At 36.7% G+C, this 21438-nt stretch overlaps 1 protein-coding gene across 1 annotated transcript in view; it reads right to left on the reverse strand.

Annotated features, from left to right (window-relative positions):
• The window catches only part of LOC150110070 (uncharacterized), a 76755-nt gene that overhangs the window by 51686 nt on the left and 3631 nt on the right, over nt 1-21438 (reverse strand). The window contains exon 2 of the mRNA XM_090391079.1: nt 10135-10245. Coding sequence (XP_090247205.1) covers nt 10135-10245 — 111 coding nt within the window. The remainder of the gene's footprint in view (nt 1-10134; nt 10246-21438) is intronic.

Here is a 21438-nt window from a genome sequence, read left to right on the forward strand (position 1 = left end):
TCCTCCACTTCTACCTTAGGAGAACCTTCTGTGGGACCATAGGCACAAATAAGTCTCATTGTCCAGTTCCCACATTCTGATATTTGCCCACATCACTCTACTTGAAATTGCCTGCCATTCAAGAAGATTAGCCTTGTATTTAGTGTTGAATACTATGGCTACTCCTTTTCCTTGATTGTCATTGCCTGAATATAACATTTTGTATTTATTGCTCAGAAAGAGCTCACCAGTTTTGGTCTTTTTTGTTTCAGTCACTATTATGTCGATCTGGTACTTATCTAATTCTTCAGCTAGCTCCATTTCTTTGCCATTCAGGCTTCTTATGTTGATAGTGCCGATCTTTAACTCTGGTGATGTTGAGTTGGGGTTTGTTTTCAGATTTGTTCCAGTAGCTGACTTTTCGCTGTTCGCCCTGGTTCCCTGGCGAAGACAACAGGGGCCCTTGTTTAACCAGGCGACGCCCCAGCTGGCATGAAATTTGTCATGTCGTACCATCATTTTTTATTTTGGTTTAACCAATAAGAATACAATTTGGTCAGCTAAATCCCAAATTGCCAGCCCATCCTTGTTCGTTCAGTATCCAAGTAGATACTCAACAGGGTGCACCACGAGAAAGTGAGGATTGGACATTAGGTCAGACGCCCTGGTCGGTTCTCCGCATTCCTTTAAAGGTTATGTGGAGGTCTCCTCTCAGTTATACAGCTTTGACCCTTAATCACCCCTAAGGATTGAAACTAATATTAATGCTTCAATATTTCGTCTCAGTCACTGAGACATCTTCAATGATTACAAATAACTTTTGTAACATACACTCAAATACAACACAATACTGAGTGAAACACATGGGTGACTAAAGTCATATCTAGGTGATGTGCCCTCTATGAGCATTTGTAAGTGGCCTAGGGTGTAAAGTGAGATCTCTATTAATTAATGTTTCCAAAATTTTGGGAAGTTTTATGCAACTGTGTTTATTTAAATTTATTGATTTCTTGTTTTTAGAATCTGCAACAGCACTCAGAAATCAATCGAATTTAAATAAATACAGTTGCAGAAACCTTCCCAAACTTTGGGAAGCATTAATTTTCAGAGATCCCACTTTACACCCTAGGCCACCTACAAATGCCCATAGAGGGTGCACTACCTAGATAGGACTTCAGAATCACCCACATTTCATTTAGTATTGTGTTGTATTTGATTGTATGTTACAAAAGTTATTTGTAATCCCTGAAGATGTCTCTATGACTGAGATGAAATATTGGAAGCATTAAAATTAGTTTCAATCCTTTCCTAGTGCTGTAAATATTCCATTAAACTTCCAACATGACATCCTCACAGCACTTAAGCCTCAACACATGAAATGGATGCACCATGATACTTTTGGATTTTGCTAAGGCTTTTGAACATCATAGTAGGCTGTTGCATAAATTGGAGAATATGAATTTGGATTATAGAATAGGGTAGGAGGTCTGTAAAATTTATGGTAACCAGTAGTGTACCACAAGGATCAGTGTTTGATCCGATGTTATTCAATTTGCACATTAATGATTTTGGGAAGGATTTGAAAAGCGAAATACAGCTATTTGCTGATGATGCAAAGATAGGTAAGGTAATCAGGAATGCTGTTGCTGATATTATGCCGGCATGGTTGGCCAAGTGGTCAGCGTATCCGCTCTCCAGCCTTTTGGCTGCAGGTTCAAATCCCGCTGTGGGCATGGATGTTTGTGATTGTCTGTGAAAATACTAGCGATGATGATGGGCGGTGGATAGCGCTGGTGTAGATGATGATAGTAGTTGGCAGATTTAGCAGTGAAGACAGAGCTGTAGAGTGCCCTCCCTCGATGAGTCATTGGACTCCCTGGAGGTGTTACGTAATAATAATAATATGCAGTCCTTGCAGAATGATTTGAATAGGCTGGAATTCTGTACATGGAAAAATGGATGTCAGTTATGTCAGTAAATGTAAAGTCATCCACTTTGGCATGAGTAGATATCTAATTTGTATTATATTGGTGGGATTATGCTAGAAGGAAAGTGGCACTAGTGAACGTGGCGGTCGTGTTGAGCTATGCTGGAAAAAGTGTTTTTAAATTAAAATATAGTGTGGCTTTTTTTGTCTCAAATTGTGCTGTAGTTGTGCTTCAGTTGGATACAAGTGTCCTTCAATGGTGTTATTGTTGAAACTTTGTTGTATATATTGTGTTTTCGCTGCTCTTTGTTGTACTACTTCAGCATTTAAAGATGGCGTCTAACAAGAGATATATGTCAGTGGCATGGAGGACTTCTATACGAAAGTCTAGCTCTGCCTTGGATTTTTCACAGTGCATGTGTTGCAGAAACTGCTTTATGTATGCGCTGAAGAATATGAAGGATCTGTGGACTGTTTGACTAAATAAGAAGAATGAAAATGTTGATGTATGTGAGAAGTGTCGGGATAGACTGGAGCGATTAGGAATGGAAGCATACGTTGAGACCATAGCAGAAGAGCTTCAGCAGGAGTTAATGAAAATGAAAAGTCACCATCTTCTGCAAGAGGAATTGGAAGTGCTCAAGTAAGGAGGCTCTGGAAATTAAAACTGAGTTAAATGTGTTGAATAGAGAAATTAGGACTATGCAGATTACTTTAGCTGAAGTAACTAGAACAGGATTAAGTAAGGGAGAATCTTTGGTGAATGGTGAAGTAATAAATAGTATAGAGTGATTGGGAGTCAACAGAATGAAAGCACGAGGTCTAGAAGAAATGAGATGTTGTGAAAGTGAGGGAATAAGTAAAAGAGCATTGAGGGAAAGTAATGAAACTGGGAGAGTCATGCTGAATAGCGTAGAAAATGAGACCATGAGTGACACTTGTTTGGATTTGAATGAAGTTATTAGTGGTACAATATATGGTGATTCTATGATTAAGCATATGGAGAGTGGTATCCCTGAGGAGTGCTTGGCTGGTGGAACAATAGAGGGTGACTTTAGCAATAAAAAGAGGGCATGATGTAGAAAAGATGATAGTTATGTGGGTACAAATGACCTGAGTTATAGTATTAATCGGGTAGCAAAAGATTTAAGGACACTGTTAGATAGCGTGAAGAAGAAAAGTGTCAAAGGGAGGATAGTGTGTGTGCTGCCGCGTTTTGACAATTATGAGTTAAGTAGACGAGCAATAATAATGAATGATATGATTGCAAGAATGTGCAAAAAAAAAAAAGGTCTGGAATATGTTGATGTCTGGAGTGTGTTTGAAGGCAAAAGACAGCTTATGCAAGAGATGGGTTGCATCTGAACACGGAAGGTCATAAGCGATTGAAGAAGTTACTGTTTCCTGAACAAGTTGAAGGTAATTGGGCAGGGAAACTAAAACTGAAAAGGTTGAGTGTAGGAGGGAGAAACTTATGCAGTGAATGTATATTTGTTGATCCTTATTTGCAGAATAAATTGCAGAATAGAATGGATAAAAATCAGCATGGACTACAGAAATTAGTGACATGTATATCAGTTCTAAAGCTGGTATAAGAACTACAGGGAATCTGCAATTTTTGTATACTAATGCAAGAAGCATTTGAAATAAGAGGGAAGAATTTTTGGCATTAGTCAGTGCAATCTCACCAAAAGTTGTAGGCATTAGTGAAACTTGGCTGTCAGCAGAAGATGTGGTTACTGGAATTGAATGTGATGGGTACAGTATTTTCAGGGAGGATAGAGAACGGGGGGGGGGGGAGAGAAGAGGAGAGGAGTACTGTTGATGACAGCTGATGAGTAGCAGCCAAAGAAAGTAATCAAGAGGATAGGCATGTGAATAATAGTTCATTTGAGGCAGTCTGGTGTGAAATAGTGACCAATGCAAAATATACAGTTGTTGCTGCTACAGGCCGGGGGGGGGGGGATGATATTGAATTCATGCATCAGCAAATTAGTGCAACGAGTGATTATTATGGGGGATTTTAATTATGGTGATATCACGAAATATCACGTGGCAAAAAGGAAATGGAATTCATACACCTTCTAAGAGATGATTACTTGAAACAGCACATAACTGAAGGGGCTCATAGTGTGGGAGTGTTGGACCTAGTCATTAGTTCAGAGAACATATGCATAAGTAAGGTGTCCTCGTTACCTCCAATTGGTGAGGGTGATCATGTGGTATTGACTTGGGAGGTTGCAAAATTTGTGGATTTCTCTCTTAAGAAGGGTATATATGGAATTACAGGTTAAGTAATTATAACAAGCTTCAGAGTGAGCTTGCAGCCATCCCATGGCAGAACATATTGCAGGGGAAAGATGTTAGCAGTGCATGAGATAAAATCAGCAGATATCTGAGAAAGGGAATATCAGAATGTATTTCCCTAGTCAGGAAGACAAACAAGGTAGACGTTAGATGGATGAGTAGTAGTATCAGGCTTGATCTGCAAAAAAAGAAAACATTATGGAGAATTTACAAGGAGAAAAACAATCAGTATACCCATGAGCAGTACAAGGCTCAAGCTAGGAAGGTTACCAGCATAGTAAGAAAAGCTAAATCAGATTATGAGAAGACCTTAGTCAAGGAGATCAAGGGTAATCTCAAAGAGTTCTGCCATGTGGCAAGTTAAAGGAAGAATGACTTTGGAAGGATAACCTTAGTGGGTGCTGATAGTATTGAGGTGACCAATTCAGATGTAATAGTAAAGTCACTGAGTATCACTTTTCAAAAGTCTATCATCCTAGTGAGGATATCTCTGTACCTGTAGCAATAACTAATGTGAGAATTGAAGTTAATAAATCAGCGGTACTTAGTATATTGCAGAATTTAAAAGCAAACACTGCTGTAGGTTTAGATGGAATATCAGCTCGGGTGTTGCATGAATGTGCAAAGGAATTGTCAACACCTCTTACTTGGTTATTTAACTTAAGTTTAAACTCTGGTATGGTCCCTAGGGAGTGGAAAGCAGGCAAAGTAGTTCCTTTGCATAAAGGTGGCTCCAAGACTGTGTTAGTTAATTACAGATCAATCACCATCTCGAGAGTGGTGGTAAAAGTATTGGAAAAGTTGATTAAGGAGAGAATTCAAGAATAGGTGGATCAGAATATGGTACTCTATAGGGACCAACATGGTTTTGTTAAAGGTCGATCCTGCCTTAGCAATCTATTAACTTTTTATAATAGAATGACATCTCAGTTGGACAAGGGAAATGGCTACACAGCGATACTACTGATTTTACTAAGACTTTTGACAGGATATCCCATGGAATACTGTTGCACAAATTAGAGCAGATGGGGATGGATACTAAACTGGTGATATGGATAGGAGAATGGCTCATGGAGAGATACCAGAAAGTAGTGTATGGAGGAGCAGAGTCCAGGATGAAGCAAGTGACCAGTGGTGTGCCTCAGGGCTCTGTACTTGGGCTGTTATTGTTTAATTTGTACATAAATGATATAGGAAATGGCTTGAAGAGGGATATTCAGTTGTTTGCTGATGATGCAAAGTTGGGTAGCACAATAAAAAAATCAAGCTGATGTTGAGAGTTTGCAGGATGATTTAAAATAAGCTGGCAAAATGGGTAAAAGATAATGAATGTCAGTTCAATGTGGAGTGTAAAGCTATGCATTTTGGGATTAAAAGATTACCAGCTGTGTACCACATTGATGGAATGGTACTCCAAGAGATTGATGAGGCTAGGACTTGGGGGTGTTGGTGGATAGGGAGACGAAGTTCAGAGGGTACATTGTTAAGGTGTCCAAGATTGCACATAGGATTACTTGGTTATTGAAGAACACACTAACATCCAGAGATAAAGAGGTTGTTATTCCCCTTTATTAGGTGTTGATACTTCCACATTTGGATTACTGTGCTCAAGTTTGGTCACCTGGATTCCTTGGAGATGAGGAGGCTGTGGAGAGGGCTCAGTAACTATGTTGGTGAGTGATGTAAAAAATGCTCCCTACATTGATAGATTGAGAGCTTGTGGATTGCAGAGGTTGGTTGATAGGCAGAAAAGAGGGGATATGATAGAAACATTTAAATTACTAAAAGGTTTTTATAAGATTGATGCAGGGGAAATATTTCAGCTGTGTGATAGTGATGGAAGAACAAGAAGTCATCCCTGGAAATTAAAGAAAAGTGTGGTTAACAAGGATGTGAGAATAAGGTTTTTCGGGTGGTGAATGAGTAGAATACATTGCCTGACTCAGTTGCGAGTTCTTCGTCTGTAAATAAATTCAAGAAGTGATATGATAGATATTGTTTTGATAGTTTGGGTCTCTAGCGATGAGTCTACTGACTCCATGGAGATACCTGTAATAATAATAATAATAATAATAATAGAAGAAGAAATGGATGAGGCTAGGAATCTTGGAGTGTGTTAGTAGAGAGGAAGTTGAAGTTCGGTGGGGGGGGGGGGCATGTAGCAAAGATTGCAAATACAACTCAAAAGATAACTGCAATGCTGAAACAAACATTCACAAGTAAAGATAAGGATGCCATTTTGCCTCTTCATAAGGCATTGATAAGACATCACTCAGACTATTGTGATCAGGTCTGGTTTCCATTGTGATTCTGATATAGTGGAGAGTTAAAAATGATATCAGAATTATGGAATACTGATTATGAAGACAGATTAAGAATTTGTAGACTGCAGACACTAGCAAACAGGAGAAAGAGAGATGATATGATTGAGACTTGCAAATTTCTGAAAGGTCATACAGGATTTCAGTTGATGTAATTTTTCAATTTATGGAGGGTAGGGAAAAGACAAGAAGAAAGTGAGAATGAATGCCACTTAGAAGGGGGGGGGGGGTTAGGGCTAGATTTTTCCCTCATAGGGGTGGTGCATGATTGGAATGGATTGCCATTGGATGTTGTGAGTGCAAGCAGTGTGAATGAATTCGAGAATAAGTATGATAGCTGGTGGGTGTAGTATGTGGCCTCTCTCGATGAGTCCCCTGACTCGCTGGAGGTCTCTCTTAATAAAAAAAAAATAATAATGATTATTATTAGTATTATAAGGGTGCCTCCATGGAGTTCAAACACTCATTGCAGGAGACCCAATCTAGATATCCACACAATCTATCACACCTCTCCTTGAACTCACTGACAGACAAAGCACTCACAACTGACTCTGGCTACCCATTACACTCATTCACAACTATCCAAGTAAAAAATCTAGTCCTGACATCCCTACTAACCACACCTTTATTCAACTTCCAAGGATGATCCTTGTTGTTTTCCCACTAGTCAAGTGCTGAAACATGTCCCCTGCATCTATCCTATAAAACCCTTGAAGCAACTTAAATGTATCATATCTCTTCTTTTTCTCCCATCAACCAACTTCTGCAATTCAAAAGTCAGTCACCTCTCCTATCAACCACCATTCCACAAGCCACTCACCATCTCGGTCACTTGCCTCTGAATCTTCTCCATCACTTCCTTATCTCCAAGAATCCCAGGGGACCAGACTTGAACACAATAATCCCGATGTGGATTTATCAAGGCCTTATAAAGAGGAATAACAAGTCCTTATCTCTACTTGTTAATGTGTTCTTCAATAGCCAAGTAATCTTATGAGCTACCTTAGCAATCTCAGCAATATGTCCTCTGAACTCTCTCTCTCTCTAAAGACCATCCCTAAATCTCTAACTTCATCTATTTTCTGGAGTACAGTGCCATCAATGTGATACACAGCTTATAATCTATTCATCTCAAAATGCATAACTTTACATTTCTCCACATTAAATGGACACCCATTATCTTTTCCCCATACTGAGAGCCTATTTAAATCATCCTGCAGGTTCTCCACATTGCCTTGATTAACTTAATTTTGCATAATCAGCAAACAACTGAATATTAACTTTCAGGTTATTTCCTATATCATTTATATACAAATTAAACAGCAATGGTCACATGCTGAACTACAATGCAGGAAATTATGACCGAGTGAGTACATGGGAAACATTTAAAAAATATTTAAATGCTGCAATAATAGAATGTGTCCCAAAAATTCAAAGAATGAATCAGATAGGAGTCGATTGGATGTGTAATCTTATCAAGCAAGAGATTCATAGGAAAAGGATGATGTTTAAGGAACACCATGTGCTAAGGTGATGTATGTTATGAAAATTATAAGCAGCACACCAGAAGAGTCACAACTCTTGTACGAAAAACTAAGTCTAAGTATGAAAAGAAACTGGCTCTGCGAGCTAAAGACCAACCCACAAGAATTCTATCAATATGCTGCAAGTAAAAGAAAGAATGAATACGAAAGAGTTAACTCTTACGAATGAAGATGGTGTGAGGGTGGCAGATGCAGAAGAGGTTGTTCAACTAATGGGTGCACATTTTGCTAAAAGCTATCAACTTGGTGTATGCAACACTGAGTTCACTGGATGAAGAAACTCGTGATGATTAGAGCTGTTGCAAAAAATGAATAAGAATTCAGCAACAGGGACTGATGGGATATCAGCATGGGTGCTAAAAGAGTGTTCTTCTGAATGGCTGTTCTTTTAACCAGACTATATAATTTGAGTTACAAAACAGGGAAGATTCCTCAGGAGCGGAAAGAATGTATGGTAATTCTATTGCACAAGGGTGATGCAAAGACCAATGTATCAAACTACTGACCAATAAGTATTTCAGGAGTGGTGGTGAAGATTTTGGAAAAGTTGGTTAAGGCTCGCATCAAAAAATGGAAAGGTAGCTGTCTCTGGTGGAATGGTAATAGAGATGGTGGTAGTAAAGTATTGCATGTCCTGATGATGATATTCAACAAAATTGATTGCAGGTGAGGGTATCATTTATGTCTGGAACTTACCATATATATCATCTACCTATCCATAAGAAGGGCAATAAGAAAGACCCCAAAAATTATAGATGAATAAGTGTCGTATTTGGTTAGCAAGATAATCAAATCATGAGGTACAGAACTGAATTTAAGACATTCCTGATAATATCAGAGGAATGATCTGGATTAAAAGCTGGAAAATCTCACATGGATAATATATTTTCTTTAGAACAAATATCCCAAAAAAATAGTTGTTACAAATAAAAAGCTCTAGATGAAGGAACAGTAGAAATGGTGAAGAGGATGTATTATGTCATCAACATTATTTAAGATCTAATTGAATGCGACATTGGAAGACTGGAAAAGACAATGTCACGGAATGGATGTATCAGTAGGAGATCAATCTTACATTCTCTGCTTTTTACTGATTATCAGATGATTCTCACACAGGACACTGAGGATGTAGAATACCAGATGAGAAAATTGTTAGATATAAACATTGCAATATAAAAGTTAATTTTGTTAAAATCAAGTACCTAGCAGTTTGTGGTGAGGGTACAACAGATCTTGAGTTAGAGGTAGGAATTATAAAATCAATGGAATTTCAATCACATAAGGTCTCGAGGAAAACTAAGATGTTGTACCATGTGACTATAATGATGTATGGATGCGAGTACTCACTAACAGCCAGAGGAGATAAGTAGAAGATGAAAGAACAGCCTGTTAGGGAGAGGCACATGCCTTGAAATGGTTTGGGCAGGTCCAGAGAATGACAGAAGAATGATGTCCATTGAGAATTATGCATTGGTCACTCCCTGGAAGGAGAAAAAAAGAGGAAGACCAAGGGTTACGTGGAAAGGGAACACTGTGAGAATGGTGGAAAAAAGAGGCTTGTGTGGGATGAGGACTGGAGGAATTATACAGAGTGGAATTTGAGAGCAGGCAGACAAGTGCACAACACTTGTCTGTCTGCCTGCTTTTCCTGCTTGTCTGATTAATTCAATTCCTGAAAGAAGTCTGCCTTGCAAAGAAAGTGAAAATAATACTAAAAAATCCCTTATAAAATATAAAAGTTATATCTTAAATAATATGTTTATCTTTAAGAGTATCTGTGTCTTCCTAATGTAAAATATCTAATATATCTAAATTAGAGTTAGAAATATTTAAAAACATCTTTCTCCCCTTTCCCCACTGAATAATTAAAAACTGGATTTTTTAAAATGACTAGTGAGAAAACTCTGTGCACTCTTAGCATATCTTTCAACCATAATGAAAATTTCTAAAATTACTTTCATATTCTCATATATGCATTCAATTTAGCAAGACTAAATGAAAGAATTGATGTTAGCAATGAACAAAACTCAGAGACAACAAACTGAGAATTATATACCTTTCATATATTATTTTATCTAGTGATGGAAGGATATATTCTTCAGTAGTGGATTCACTGGTTTCAGTTTTATCTTCATATTGGAAATTTTCTAATTCCAAATTCTGAGTACTATTGAAAAAATATGAACAACATTATAAGTGTTACACACACATATACATACAGGGTGAGGCAGGATTGATCTGAAGAGGTCTTTTTATTTTTATTTTTTTTTTTAATGTAAAACTTTGTATGAACATAGGCCCAATAATGAACTGTTCCAGGCCAATGATGGTATGAATTGCTTATGATAAAAAAATAAGAATATGTAGATATATACTTGGTAACATGTTTAGTCAGGAATTTGCATTTATTTACAACAGATTTTCAAAAATCCCATTTCTTGGCTTCAAGACACAAACACAATGCTAAATAAAGAAGGCTTCTGTTCATATCACATACAATATGTATACATGCTGTATGTGTGTGTGTGTGTATATATATATATATATATATATATATATATATATATATATATATATATATATATATATGGATACCTTGGACCTAGAGCCTAATGACTGGAATTTTATAATTGGATCAATGCTAACTGCCATTCAAATTAATACAGGTATATTCTATATTTATCTCAGAACAAGATATATCAATGTACAGTAGACCTTTGATGAACATGGGTCCACTTATACATTTTTTTTTGAATAAATATATTGGAAAAAATTTTTTTTTGAGATTTGAGACAATTTGATAAAACTGTTTAAAATTTATTAAAACTTGCACATACAAACAAGTAAGGACCATACGCATGGTCCGTACGTGTTTGTATGAGTAAACTACGTATGGCGCCATTCCCAGTCGAGAGAAATGCAAATAAATGTAAAGATGTAGTATTAAATCATAACTGCATAAAATTAACTGTTATTAATTAGTTTAATTAATTAATTAGCATAAAATAAACATTTTATAAAGATTCATTCATTAGTCTATAGGCTAGATTTATACACTAATGGCTAGAATGAATCCTACCATGAATTGTTATACTTGTAAATAAATATGAATTGGTTTTTCACATTATCTTTTCATTTTTGATGTCTAGTGTGTGTAATATGCATAACATCTAGTGTTTTGTATCATATAAGACAATATTGATGTAGGTACTGAGTCACTGACAGACATACAATTCATCTTGTAAACAGACGAGTAAACTTATGGTACCGATAAGTGCAGTACTGTAATGTAAATGAATTTTCACTTCCTTATGATTTTCTTTAATAACATTTTCTTTTCTCTAGCTTACTTTATTGCAAGAATATGGTATATATATACTAGTGGCGTCACGTGCCCATTTCGGTTGGGCGTGCTGTCGTGGCTTATGCAACCTGCGCTACAAAATTCATGTCAGTTTGACCGTATGATTGCATTTTTATCAATGTATGAATGTTTTAAGAGTGTATAGCACATTAGTGCTCATCTTAATTGATCTAATGCAGTTAACTGTAAGATAACTTTGAATACTTTAATTTATCAATTAATTGTAACCAATCTGCGCAGAGTGGGAGACAATGTGTTTGTTTTAAGATACTATATATTAGGAAAACAATGAAGGAGAATGCTATATTTGGTTACTCAAAGGTGTAAAATTTGGAAGAGGAGGACGAGGCTTACCTTCTTCAACTACAACACTGTTTCCCATTGTAAATATGGGAAAAAAAGTTATAAATTTATCGAAAATTATATATTAAACATATTAAAAACTTGTCTATATCTACCCTATAATATAAAATGATAAGCCTTTTTTGTAACTTTTTTGAAACTCAGGGGCTACCCTGAGTGTCGAGTCTTCAAAATTCGAGTCATCAGAATTCAAGGAGAACCGGCCTACCAGTACGGAACTCGGGGGTTGGGCACCGGGACCCCCTTTCGAGTCTTCAAAATTCAAGGAGAACCGGCCTACCAGTCCAGAACTCGGGGGGGGGGGGGGGGGGGGAAGAACTTCCCTAGTTATATATAAAAACTTGCCTGCTACATCAGTTCACACTTCAAGCATGCAATATAGAACTCAGAAAACAAAAACAGCAACTCATGACAAATGACAATGCTCAACTGGGTTAGTTGACACAATAACCAATCACAACCTCTAGTTGCTATTGTCTCAGAGCTCATCCAGCCTCGCCTTCTGAGCAGTTTAAAACTACCAGAACACTAAGAATTTGACCCGTGTGTGCCATCTGTACATCTTTTCAAAGGGGTATATATCTTGAACGCTCACATGGGCTATTATTTGATTCAATGTTTAAGAATCGAAATGTGTCCTCTTCACGAAGCATTAGTATATTGTGTTTACTTTTAGGAATCACATGAAGTCTGGAAACAATTCGGGTATCTTTAACGGGAATAAATACAAAATATAATATTGGTGATGTTGCTATTCAGTGGATGAGCACTGTGCACCTAGCACACCTTGAATTTTTGCCCCTGATATAGAACGCCCACACTTTAGAGAGCTTCGCTTGGAGACTTGCCAAGAATAGTCCATTCATGCTGAAGGGGAGAAAGAAATGAAAGCCGTACGAATTGGTCACCAACACGCGAAATCACATGCTTTATTAGGTAAAATTTTCCAACTGTTATACAAGCAACATAGCTAACACTTTAAAAACTACAATGATCATAAAAGAGAAGTTAATTTCCTGATGTGTAATAATAAACAACTCATCCCACAATACGGATTGATTACCCTATTAACGGAATGGATTCTCCTTCTGCTGACATGCACAGAAGTGTCGAAGGGTCTCGAATCTGTGGGCGTACTATATATATGCATACCATACAAAATATGTGTTAATCGACTTATGTTATCGGTAAGGCTTCCAGTCAACAGTACACCATTAGTAGTTAAGTTTCTGGGGAGTCAAAAGTTATATGTGGATTTTCTAACAATGTAAATGGGTCACCCCCCCCCCCAACTGCTGTGTTGTTCAAGGGTCAACTGCATATATTTGCAGATGTATATATATCTCAATATATTTGCAACAGTAACAATGAAATATTGACATGGGTCAAAAATGATTCCTTATACCAGCACATGAAAAGTAATTTGGAACATTGCTTAAACATCAGTGTGTAGTACAGTATCCTCTATCATTCATTGGCCCATTTACTTCCAAAGGTCATCTTAGAGTAGGTAAGTGCCTCCTGTAAGATGACCTTTCTGTATGACAAACTGCTAATACTGTCAAATAATATACCTTTAAGGATTATGTGCTGAAGGAAAATATGCATTTTCATGCAGTGAAAATACATATTTTTTCTGGATGCCAGTTTGTATGAAGGACAATCCTAATAAACTATTCTCCAAACATGCAGAAAAACTAGAGTGTATATTCTAGCTGGTGGTATTTTTCAGAATGTATTCTAAATGTAAATTACAAATTCTTCACGCAAACATGTTACTTTTCTCGTTTTATTATTCATATTCTCACGAAGACCTCTACTATAACCTCTCAAATTTATCATGAATCACTCTGTATAAAATCAAAACTCAAGCATACATAAATTCATCTAAATACAAAAACATGCAGAGATATATCTTATATTAGATATATTAAATAGATAAAATTAAATTAAATTTAATTGTATTAATTAAATATGTACATCAACCTGATAGATAAAATATGCAGTTCCACTAATCACATTCAGCTACTTATATCAAAACAGCTGCACATGGAAGCTGTACTTATGTTCCATGTACATAAGTACATGGAACACAAATCATGAGAAACAATATATAAAACTATGTAGCTGTTTTGTTATTCATAACTTAAACATAAGAAATGAGACTTTCATGTCTCCTAAAAGAAAAGAAATCTGCACCTATTTCTGTCAATACTCTTCCATTAAAATAGCATCCATTATTCTTCCACTTTCCTGTGATTCCATAACATTTTACGAATTGTAGCTAGTCAACTTCTATTCTCTGGAACAATCTCCAGCAGTTTAAAAAGAACATAAATAGGTTCCTTCCTGACCTGACAGGCACAACTTGGGGTTAGAACAGCTGTCCTAGCTCTAGTCTTCCCTTGCAAAGTATTGTTCACCAGTCTGGAGCCAAAGTCATCATATGACTCTCGTGGACACACACAACTTAACCTAACAATGAGAACTATCTCTGGTATCTCACAATCTACTACTCTCCCACCTGTTCTTTTCTGCATCACTCCTTTATGCTTCAACTGAGAAGAAGCTGCCATCAAAGAAATAAAGAAAATCAGAAATATTATGCATCTTCCTATTCATACACTGCCCCATACACTCCTTTACTGGAGGCCTCAGGAATTTGCATTTACTCCCAGACTGCCAGTGACTGGTTAACTGAACTGTCAGTCTGTATATAGTTTTGTTCAATAATTTCTTGTATTTCCCCCATACACTAAATAGGTTCCTTTATTTCTGCTGACATATGGCACATCTACAACAATAGGACTTGCAACCTTCTGTGTATCTGATATATGTAAACAGTATGGGGGGGGGAGCCATCTGATAGTCCATAACAAGTGAAAATTTTTATTAGACAAGTAAAAATGAATAGAGTACTTTCAGTTCAGTCATCAATTCTAATTACATATGCTGTAATTAGGTAATTTTCTATGGTATATTTTATCTTGTAATTTTTTTTTTTTTTTTTTTTGTATTTTACCTTAAGTATTGAGACATGATGAGTCTGGCAGTATGACTTATTGGTTGGCTATTCATAACTGTATTTTTTTATGGAAATTACAATGTAGACTAATATATTACATTTAAGTAATACTTGAATATTTCAGCAAAGTCAAACTGCCATCATCATCAGGGAACAAAATATAATAAGATACATGCATGCATACACTACACTAAGTAATGAAAATGAAGCATGTCAACTGAGATTAGGCCTAAAATTCTAAATAGTGCCCCCTAGTGGGCTAAATTGAGTCCTCTTGATTGTTGGGCTAAGTATGGAGGATGAAAGCTTCCCATGTTTGGGGCAGTCTCCTGCAACCAAATTTGTTGAGATTAGGGTAGTTTCTTAAAAAGCAGCAGATTCATGGAAAGTCTTTTGTATTTATTTTTGTTGCAATGAAGTAGAGTGGCTTTCTTCCAGCATATTCTATGGTAGATGTCCAAAACATGGTTAGCAAGTCCTGAGTGGCTGTAGTGATGGAAACAGGATAATCCTTATGCTCAACAATTCTAATGTTGGATGTCCTGTCTATTTGGCTATAGTAGGATAGTTTGCAACTACAAAGGACGTAGTAAACACGTGGCAGGTCTAAGAACTATGACTTGTCTTTGGTGGAGCAGATAAGAGATGCTAATATTTTATATGGTCTGGAAGTGGTTGAAAGGTTGTATTTTTTTTAAAGATTATTTGTTAGTTTTTCAGATGTCATGTTCCTTGGATATATGTAATAGTGATAATTTGAGTGGAGTCTCTGTTTTGGTGAGGAACAATCATGTTAGAAATTTTCTAACACGGTTGTAGAGTCCATAATTTGTCTAAAATGAATGCTGATCACTGTGTAACACTAAAGGAAAGGATTTAGGGCATTAGGCTTACTATCAGTTGACATGCTTCATCTTCTATCCAAGTGTGAGCAAACAAAGTTTGTGCCTGAAAGTATCTTCAGGACTGGGGTAAGGTGGTACAACACTAGGGCAACTCGTTGCAAAGGTGGAGCAAGCTACCAACACTCCTATCTCAGTATCTCCTATAATGCAAAACACATCTCCTTGCGGATATGTCTAATGTTATGCATTAAGGGAAGGGCCACTACCCAGACTAGTTTCGACCTTTATTGAGGTCTCTTCAGTGGGAGCCAAGCCCAAGTGGAGATACCAGGCAGAAGCATTAGCAGGTCATCTCTACCTATAACATTAGACATATCCGCAAGGAGATGCGTTTTGCATTATAGGAGATACTGAAATATGAGTGTTGGTAGCTTGCTCCACCTTTGCAACGAGTTTCCCTGGTGTTGTACCACCTTACCCCAGTCCTGAAGATACTTTCAGGCACAAACTTTGTTTGCTCACACTTGGATAAAGGATTAAACTAATTTTATTATACTCTAACCAAGTGAAAAATAAACTTTCAACATGCTTCATCTTCATTACTTAGTGTAATGCCTGCATGCATGTATATCTTATTAAATTTTGTTCCCTGATGATGGCAATTTGACTTGGCCAAAATATTGGAAGGATAAATTAACCATCATGTGATAGCAGTTCTCTTGAGGCAATCTGGTGTGAGATTGGGATCCAAGGACAAAATATAAAACAGGTTGTTTTATATATATATATTTTTTTTTTTTATATATTTTATAATTGTTTTATATTTTGTTCTATAGGCCAGGAGGTGCAAAGGATTATGTGGAAGATGTGCATCAGCAAATTAGTATGATGAGTGGAAGTCAAGTAATTATTATAGGGGGACTTAACCTTTGGAGACAGACCGGAAGGAGAGAAGATCACGTGGCAGAAATGAAATGGAATTTATACTCTTACTGAGAGAGAGAGAGAGAGAGAAAGATAATTACTTGAAGCATAATGTGATAGATGGAACTTGGGGTTCGAGAGTGTTGGATCTTGTTACAGGATCAAAAGACCTATCCATAACTAAGGTGCCTACATTGCCTCTGATTTGGGAAAGTGAGATCATGTGCTCTTTACTTGAGAGGTAACAAAACATGGAAATCCAAAATATGTTGAACTAGAAGGCAGGTGATTATGATATCCTTAAGAGGCAGATTGAAGCAGTATCATGGCATAAAGTTCTGCAAGGGAAGGATGCTCACAAGGGTCAAGGGATATCTGGAGGAAGCAATATCACACTGTATACCCAAGGTCAAGAGGATAAATCAGGTATAAGTAAGATGGATGAGTAGCATCATTAAGAGTGAGCTACAAAAAAAAAGAAATTGTTGTGGAGGGTATATACGAAAAAAAGTAACCAGCTAATTCACGAACGATACAAGGATCAGGCAAGAAAGGTGACCAGCACGGTGAGGAATGCAAAATCAGATTATGAGAAGAAATTAGCTGAAATGGGCAAAAGGAAATCCCAAATATTTTTTGTTATGTGGCAAGTAGGAGGAAGAATAACTATGGAAGGATAACTTTAATTAGTGCAGATGGGAGAGAGGCAGACAAAACTGTTTGGCTACTGAATGATCATTTCGCAAAGACATATCATCTAAGTGAAAATATTGTTATGACAGAGGTGATAAGGACTGATGTGAGAACAGAAGAATTGGAGGTACTTAGTATACTGCAGAATATGAATGTAAATACAGCTGTGGGACTGGATAAAATATTGGCTCACATCATTTTAAGAGAATGTGCAGGGAAACTGCCGATGCCCTTGCCTAGGATGTTTAAATTAAAGTCTCATCTCTAGCAAAATCCCGAGAGAGTGAAACAAGGGCAAAGTAATTCCTCTGCATAACGGGGGATCTAAGTCTGTGGTAGCAAATTATAGACCAATTAGTATCTCAGGAGTGGTAGTAAAAGTAATGGAAAAGTTTGTCAAAAAGAGGAAATAGCTGGATAAGAATATGATACTCTATAAGGGGGCAGAATTGCTCTGTGAAGAATCGATCATGCTTTAGTAATCTACTAACATTTTAAGATAGAGTGACAACTGAGTTAGATAAAGGGAATGGCTATAGAATGATACTACTAGATTGTCCAAAGGCATTTGACAGGATAGCACGTGGAACTTTGTTATGAAAAAAAAAAAAAAAAAAGAGCAAATGAGGACAGATAAGAAACATGAAATGGATAAAAGGGTGGGTGGCTGATGGACAGATACCAAAAATTAGTAAGAGGAGCAGAATCCAGGAGAAAGCAGGTGACTAGTGGTGTCACCTGATAACAAGAAATGATTTAAAGGTAGATATTCAGTTGTTTGCTGATGATGCAAAGCTGGATAGGGTAATAGTTAATCAAGGTGATGTAGAGAGTTTGTGGGATGATTTAAACAGGTTGATAATATGGGCAAAACATAATGGATGTCAATTTAATGTAGAAAAGCATAAAGTTATGCATTTTGGGATACAAATATTACCAGGTGTGAGAACTGTACTCCAGGAAATTGATGAAGCCAGGAATTTGGGGTAGTAGATAGAGAGCTAAAGTTTAAAGATCATACTGCTAAAGCAGTCATGGTAGTTCACAGGATTACTTGGTTATTGAAGAACACACTAACATGCAGAGATAAAGGAGTTATCATTCCACTTTTATAACGTCTTGATATGACCACATCTGGATTTCTGTGAAGCATTTAAGTTATTTAAAGGCTTTTGAAGGTTTGATGCAGGAAAAATGTTTCTGCACTTGGCCAGAGGTGGAAGAACAGGAGGTCATCCCTGGAAGTTGACTAGTCTTTAGTTTCATTGACTACTTCCAACAAATTCCCATTAATATAATACTCTGTCTATTATGTTCTCCATCCAAAATGCGTAACTTTACACTTTACTAACATTCATTATCATTTGTTCATATGACAAATCTGTCTACATCAGCATACAGAGATTTTTTTATCAGTCACCTTATTACTCTTTTCCTAACTTATCAGCAAATAACTGAATATTACACTTCAAGTCTCTCCCAAATAATATACATGTTAAACAAGAATGTCACAAGTATAGAACCCTGAAGTACACCATTGGTCACCCTCCTCATAGATTCAACAGCATACATTGTTTTCTGATATCTGTCAAGCAATCCTCATAGATTCAACAGCATACACTGTTTTCTGATATCTGTCAAGCAATCATCCGCTCTACCATGCATCTCAAAAAGCTCATTTTATAAACCCATTCTTTTCTATAACAACTAAAATCCTGTCAAATGTCTTGGCAAAATTCAGAAGATAGTATGGTGGTGTATCTATTCCCTTTTCCAACTTGACTTTGCTGCCATTGTAATATTAGGACATGAGCAGATTGCTAAAGCAAAATCTACCTTTAACAAAACTATGTTGCCCTCTAAAAAGGATTTTAGTGCCATTCTGTATCCACTCAGCCTACCCATTTTTGCTAACCAGCCTTCCCTATGCTTTGATGAACATACCAGATATGAAATGTTCTATGATTCGTTGCATTACCCCCCCCCACACACACACACACAACCAGTCATGATGTCTATAGACGTCCAGCTAAATCTGGATATGATTCTGTAACACCTATTGAATAACATGGATAAGAAGTGCAATTTGGTCTCACTATTTCATTCACCTTGGCCAGTAGAGAGGTTAATTGTACTATGCCCTGTATAATAGCTATTCGAGTGGAAGCTTTTCTTCCACTCGTTAGGAATCATGCACGTGCTGAGATTTAGGTTCAAATTCATAACACTTCAAGTGTAACTGCAAGCTCTTGTAGCAGCACTCTTCTATCACTATTCTTTCATCTATTTCTCCTCCGACATCTAGAGAGCTAATGGATCTGCAAATATATATTCTACTAACGTGATCAGTTATTTCTTATGTATCTGACAAATTTTTACCATTCATATTCATTCAGGTCATTCTTTCTTTTACTTGCTACAAAGAAATAAAATTCTTTCAGATTTTATTCAGCTGACATATTTTTCCAATTTTGCCTTTCTCAACATGACTCTAACTTTTATCCAGCTCTTTATAACACTCCAAGGTCTCATCATTACTCTTCTCATGATATTAGATCAACACAGTCCTCTTTTTATGCAACTCTTGCTTTACAGTGCTATTCATACTTAACTCATATGCAATTAAATCTCCTAACTCTGGGATTCAGTCAGATACAGCTTCCTTTAGATACCCTTTGACAAATCCCCATGGACTGTTGAATGAATTTCAATCTACCTTCTCACTTTATTATAATCTATTAGAACTCACTTTATTATAACCTATTAGAACTACCTTATAGATCCACATATGCCCTTTCTTAGTCAAAGCTTTTCATGCATGTAACTTCCAAGTCAAAACTGCATGATCTCCTTCACCAATTGAAGGGATAATTTGTTAATGTTATTGTTGATATTTCTTTACTTTAATGTTTTCCATTTTCTCTGGTAGTTTGTTTTGTATCCACTCTGCATTATGAAGACCTTTTAATGGTCTCATTAGAACAAGTATCTTGAAGTGTTTGCTCCTAGTTATCATTTATAAGTTGGCATGATTTGACCTGTGATACTATTATATTTTGTTAATATGTATTTTGTGTCATATGTTGTGTGGTGTTTTTTGTCATTTATATGTATTTTTTCAAGCTTCATATTATGCTCTTACCTGTATCATATTTTCTTAGTGCAGTGTCACATGACTGATGTTCCTTCCAGTAATGTCAATCACATGACACACATGTAGGTCACTGTAAATTAGACAACAGCAGCTTCAAAGCACAATCTTGCTGCATACCAACTTAGAGATGCTTTCCCCATACACAATTTGCCGATATCAGCCAACCATTTCCTTATCCAAGCAACCAAAGTTCTATCAATTCACCTTTGCCTGAAACCAGTCATAAGAACACACACAAAATTAACAGACATGATATATTGCCCCTATAGCCTATATTGTTTAGGCTATAAGCAAATCCAAAACCAACCAACCTTTCTCTCATTACAATACTGATTTTCATATGGTATTATTATTATTACACTTCCAAGGGCTTACTGAGGTAGGATAATGGAGACTACATAACCATTGTCAACCATCGAGACACTATACCACCCACATGTGGTCGCCAATTTGCTGTAGGTGAGATGAAAAAATCTAGGTTTTCGAAAGGAAAAGCCCTGCTACCTTCACATGAGATCAGCTAACTCGCCTTCAATAGCAAAATATACCACGTCAATTTAGCATATATACTGAATGTCTTTGCAACATCCATAAAAATGACTGTGGGCGTACCTTCTCAATCTAAATGAACTCGTCACCCTATTATAAAGCATAAAGCCCGAGTTACCAGTAGTAAACATTACCGCTGCTACCATGTGACACTGGATCACTCACCTTTGAAAGTCCCTAAAGGAGTTGAAGAAGAAAGGAATTTACTAAAGACCATAAGAAGAAGAAAGTATAACTGGATAGGACATATATTAAGAGGAGACAGCCTACTGAAAAGAATGATGGAAGGGAAAATTGAAGGAAAGCGACCAAGAGGAAGAAGACGACTAACGATGCTTGATGATATAATGGGAACAAGAAGATATCAGGAAATGAAGGAGGAAGCAAGAGACAGAGGAAATTGGAGGAAGAAAATCTGCTGAGTTATACCATTGGACCTGTCA

Source organism: Typopeltis vanoorti, chromosome 1 (assembly GCF_054136105.1).
Source record: "Typopeltis vanoorti isolate ZY-2024b chromosome 1, IOZ_Tvanoo_1.0, whole genome shotgun sequence".
NCBI lineage: Eukaryota > Metazoa > Arthropoda > Arachnida > Uropygi > Thelyphonidae > Typopeltis > Typopeltis vanoorti.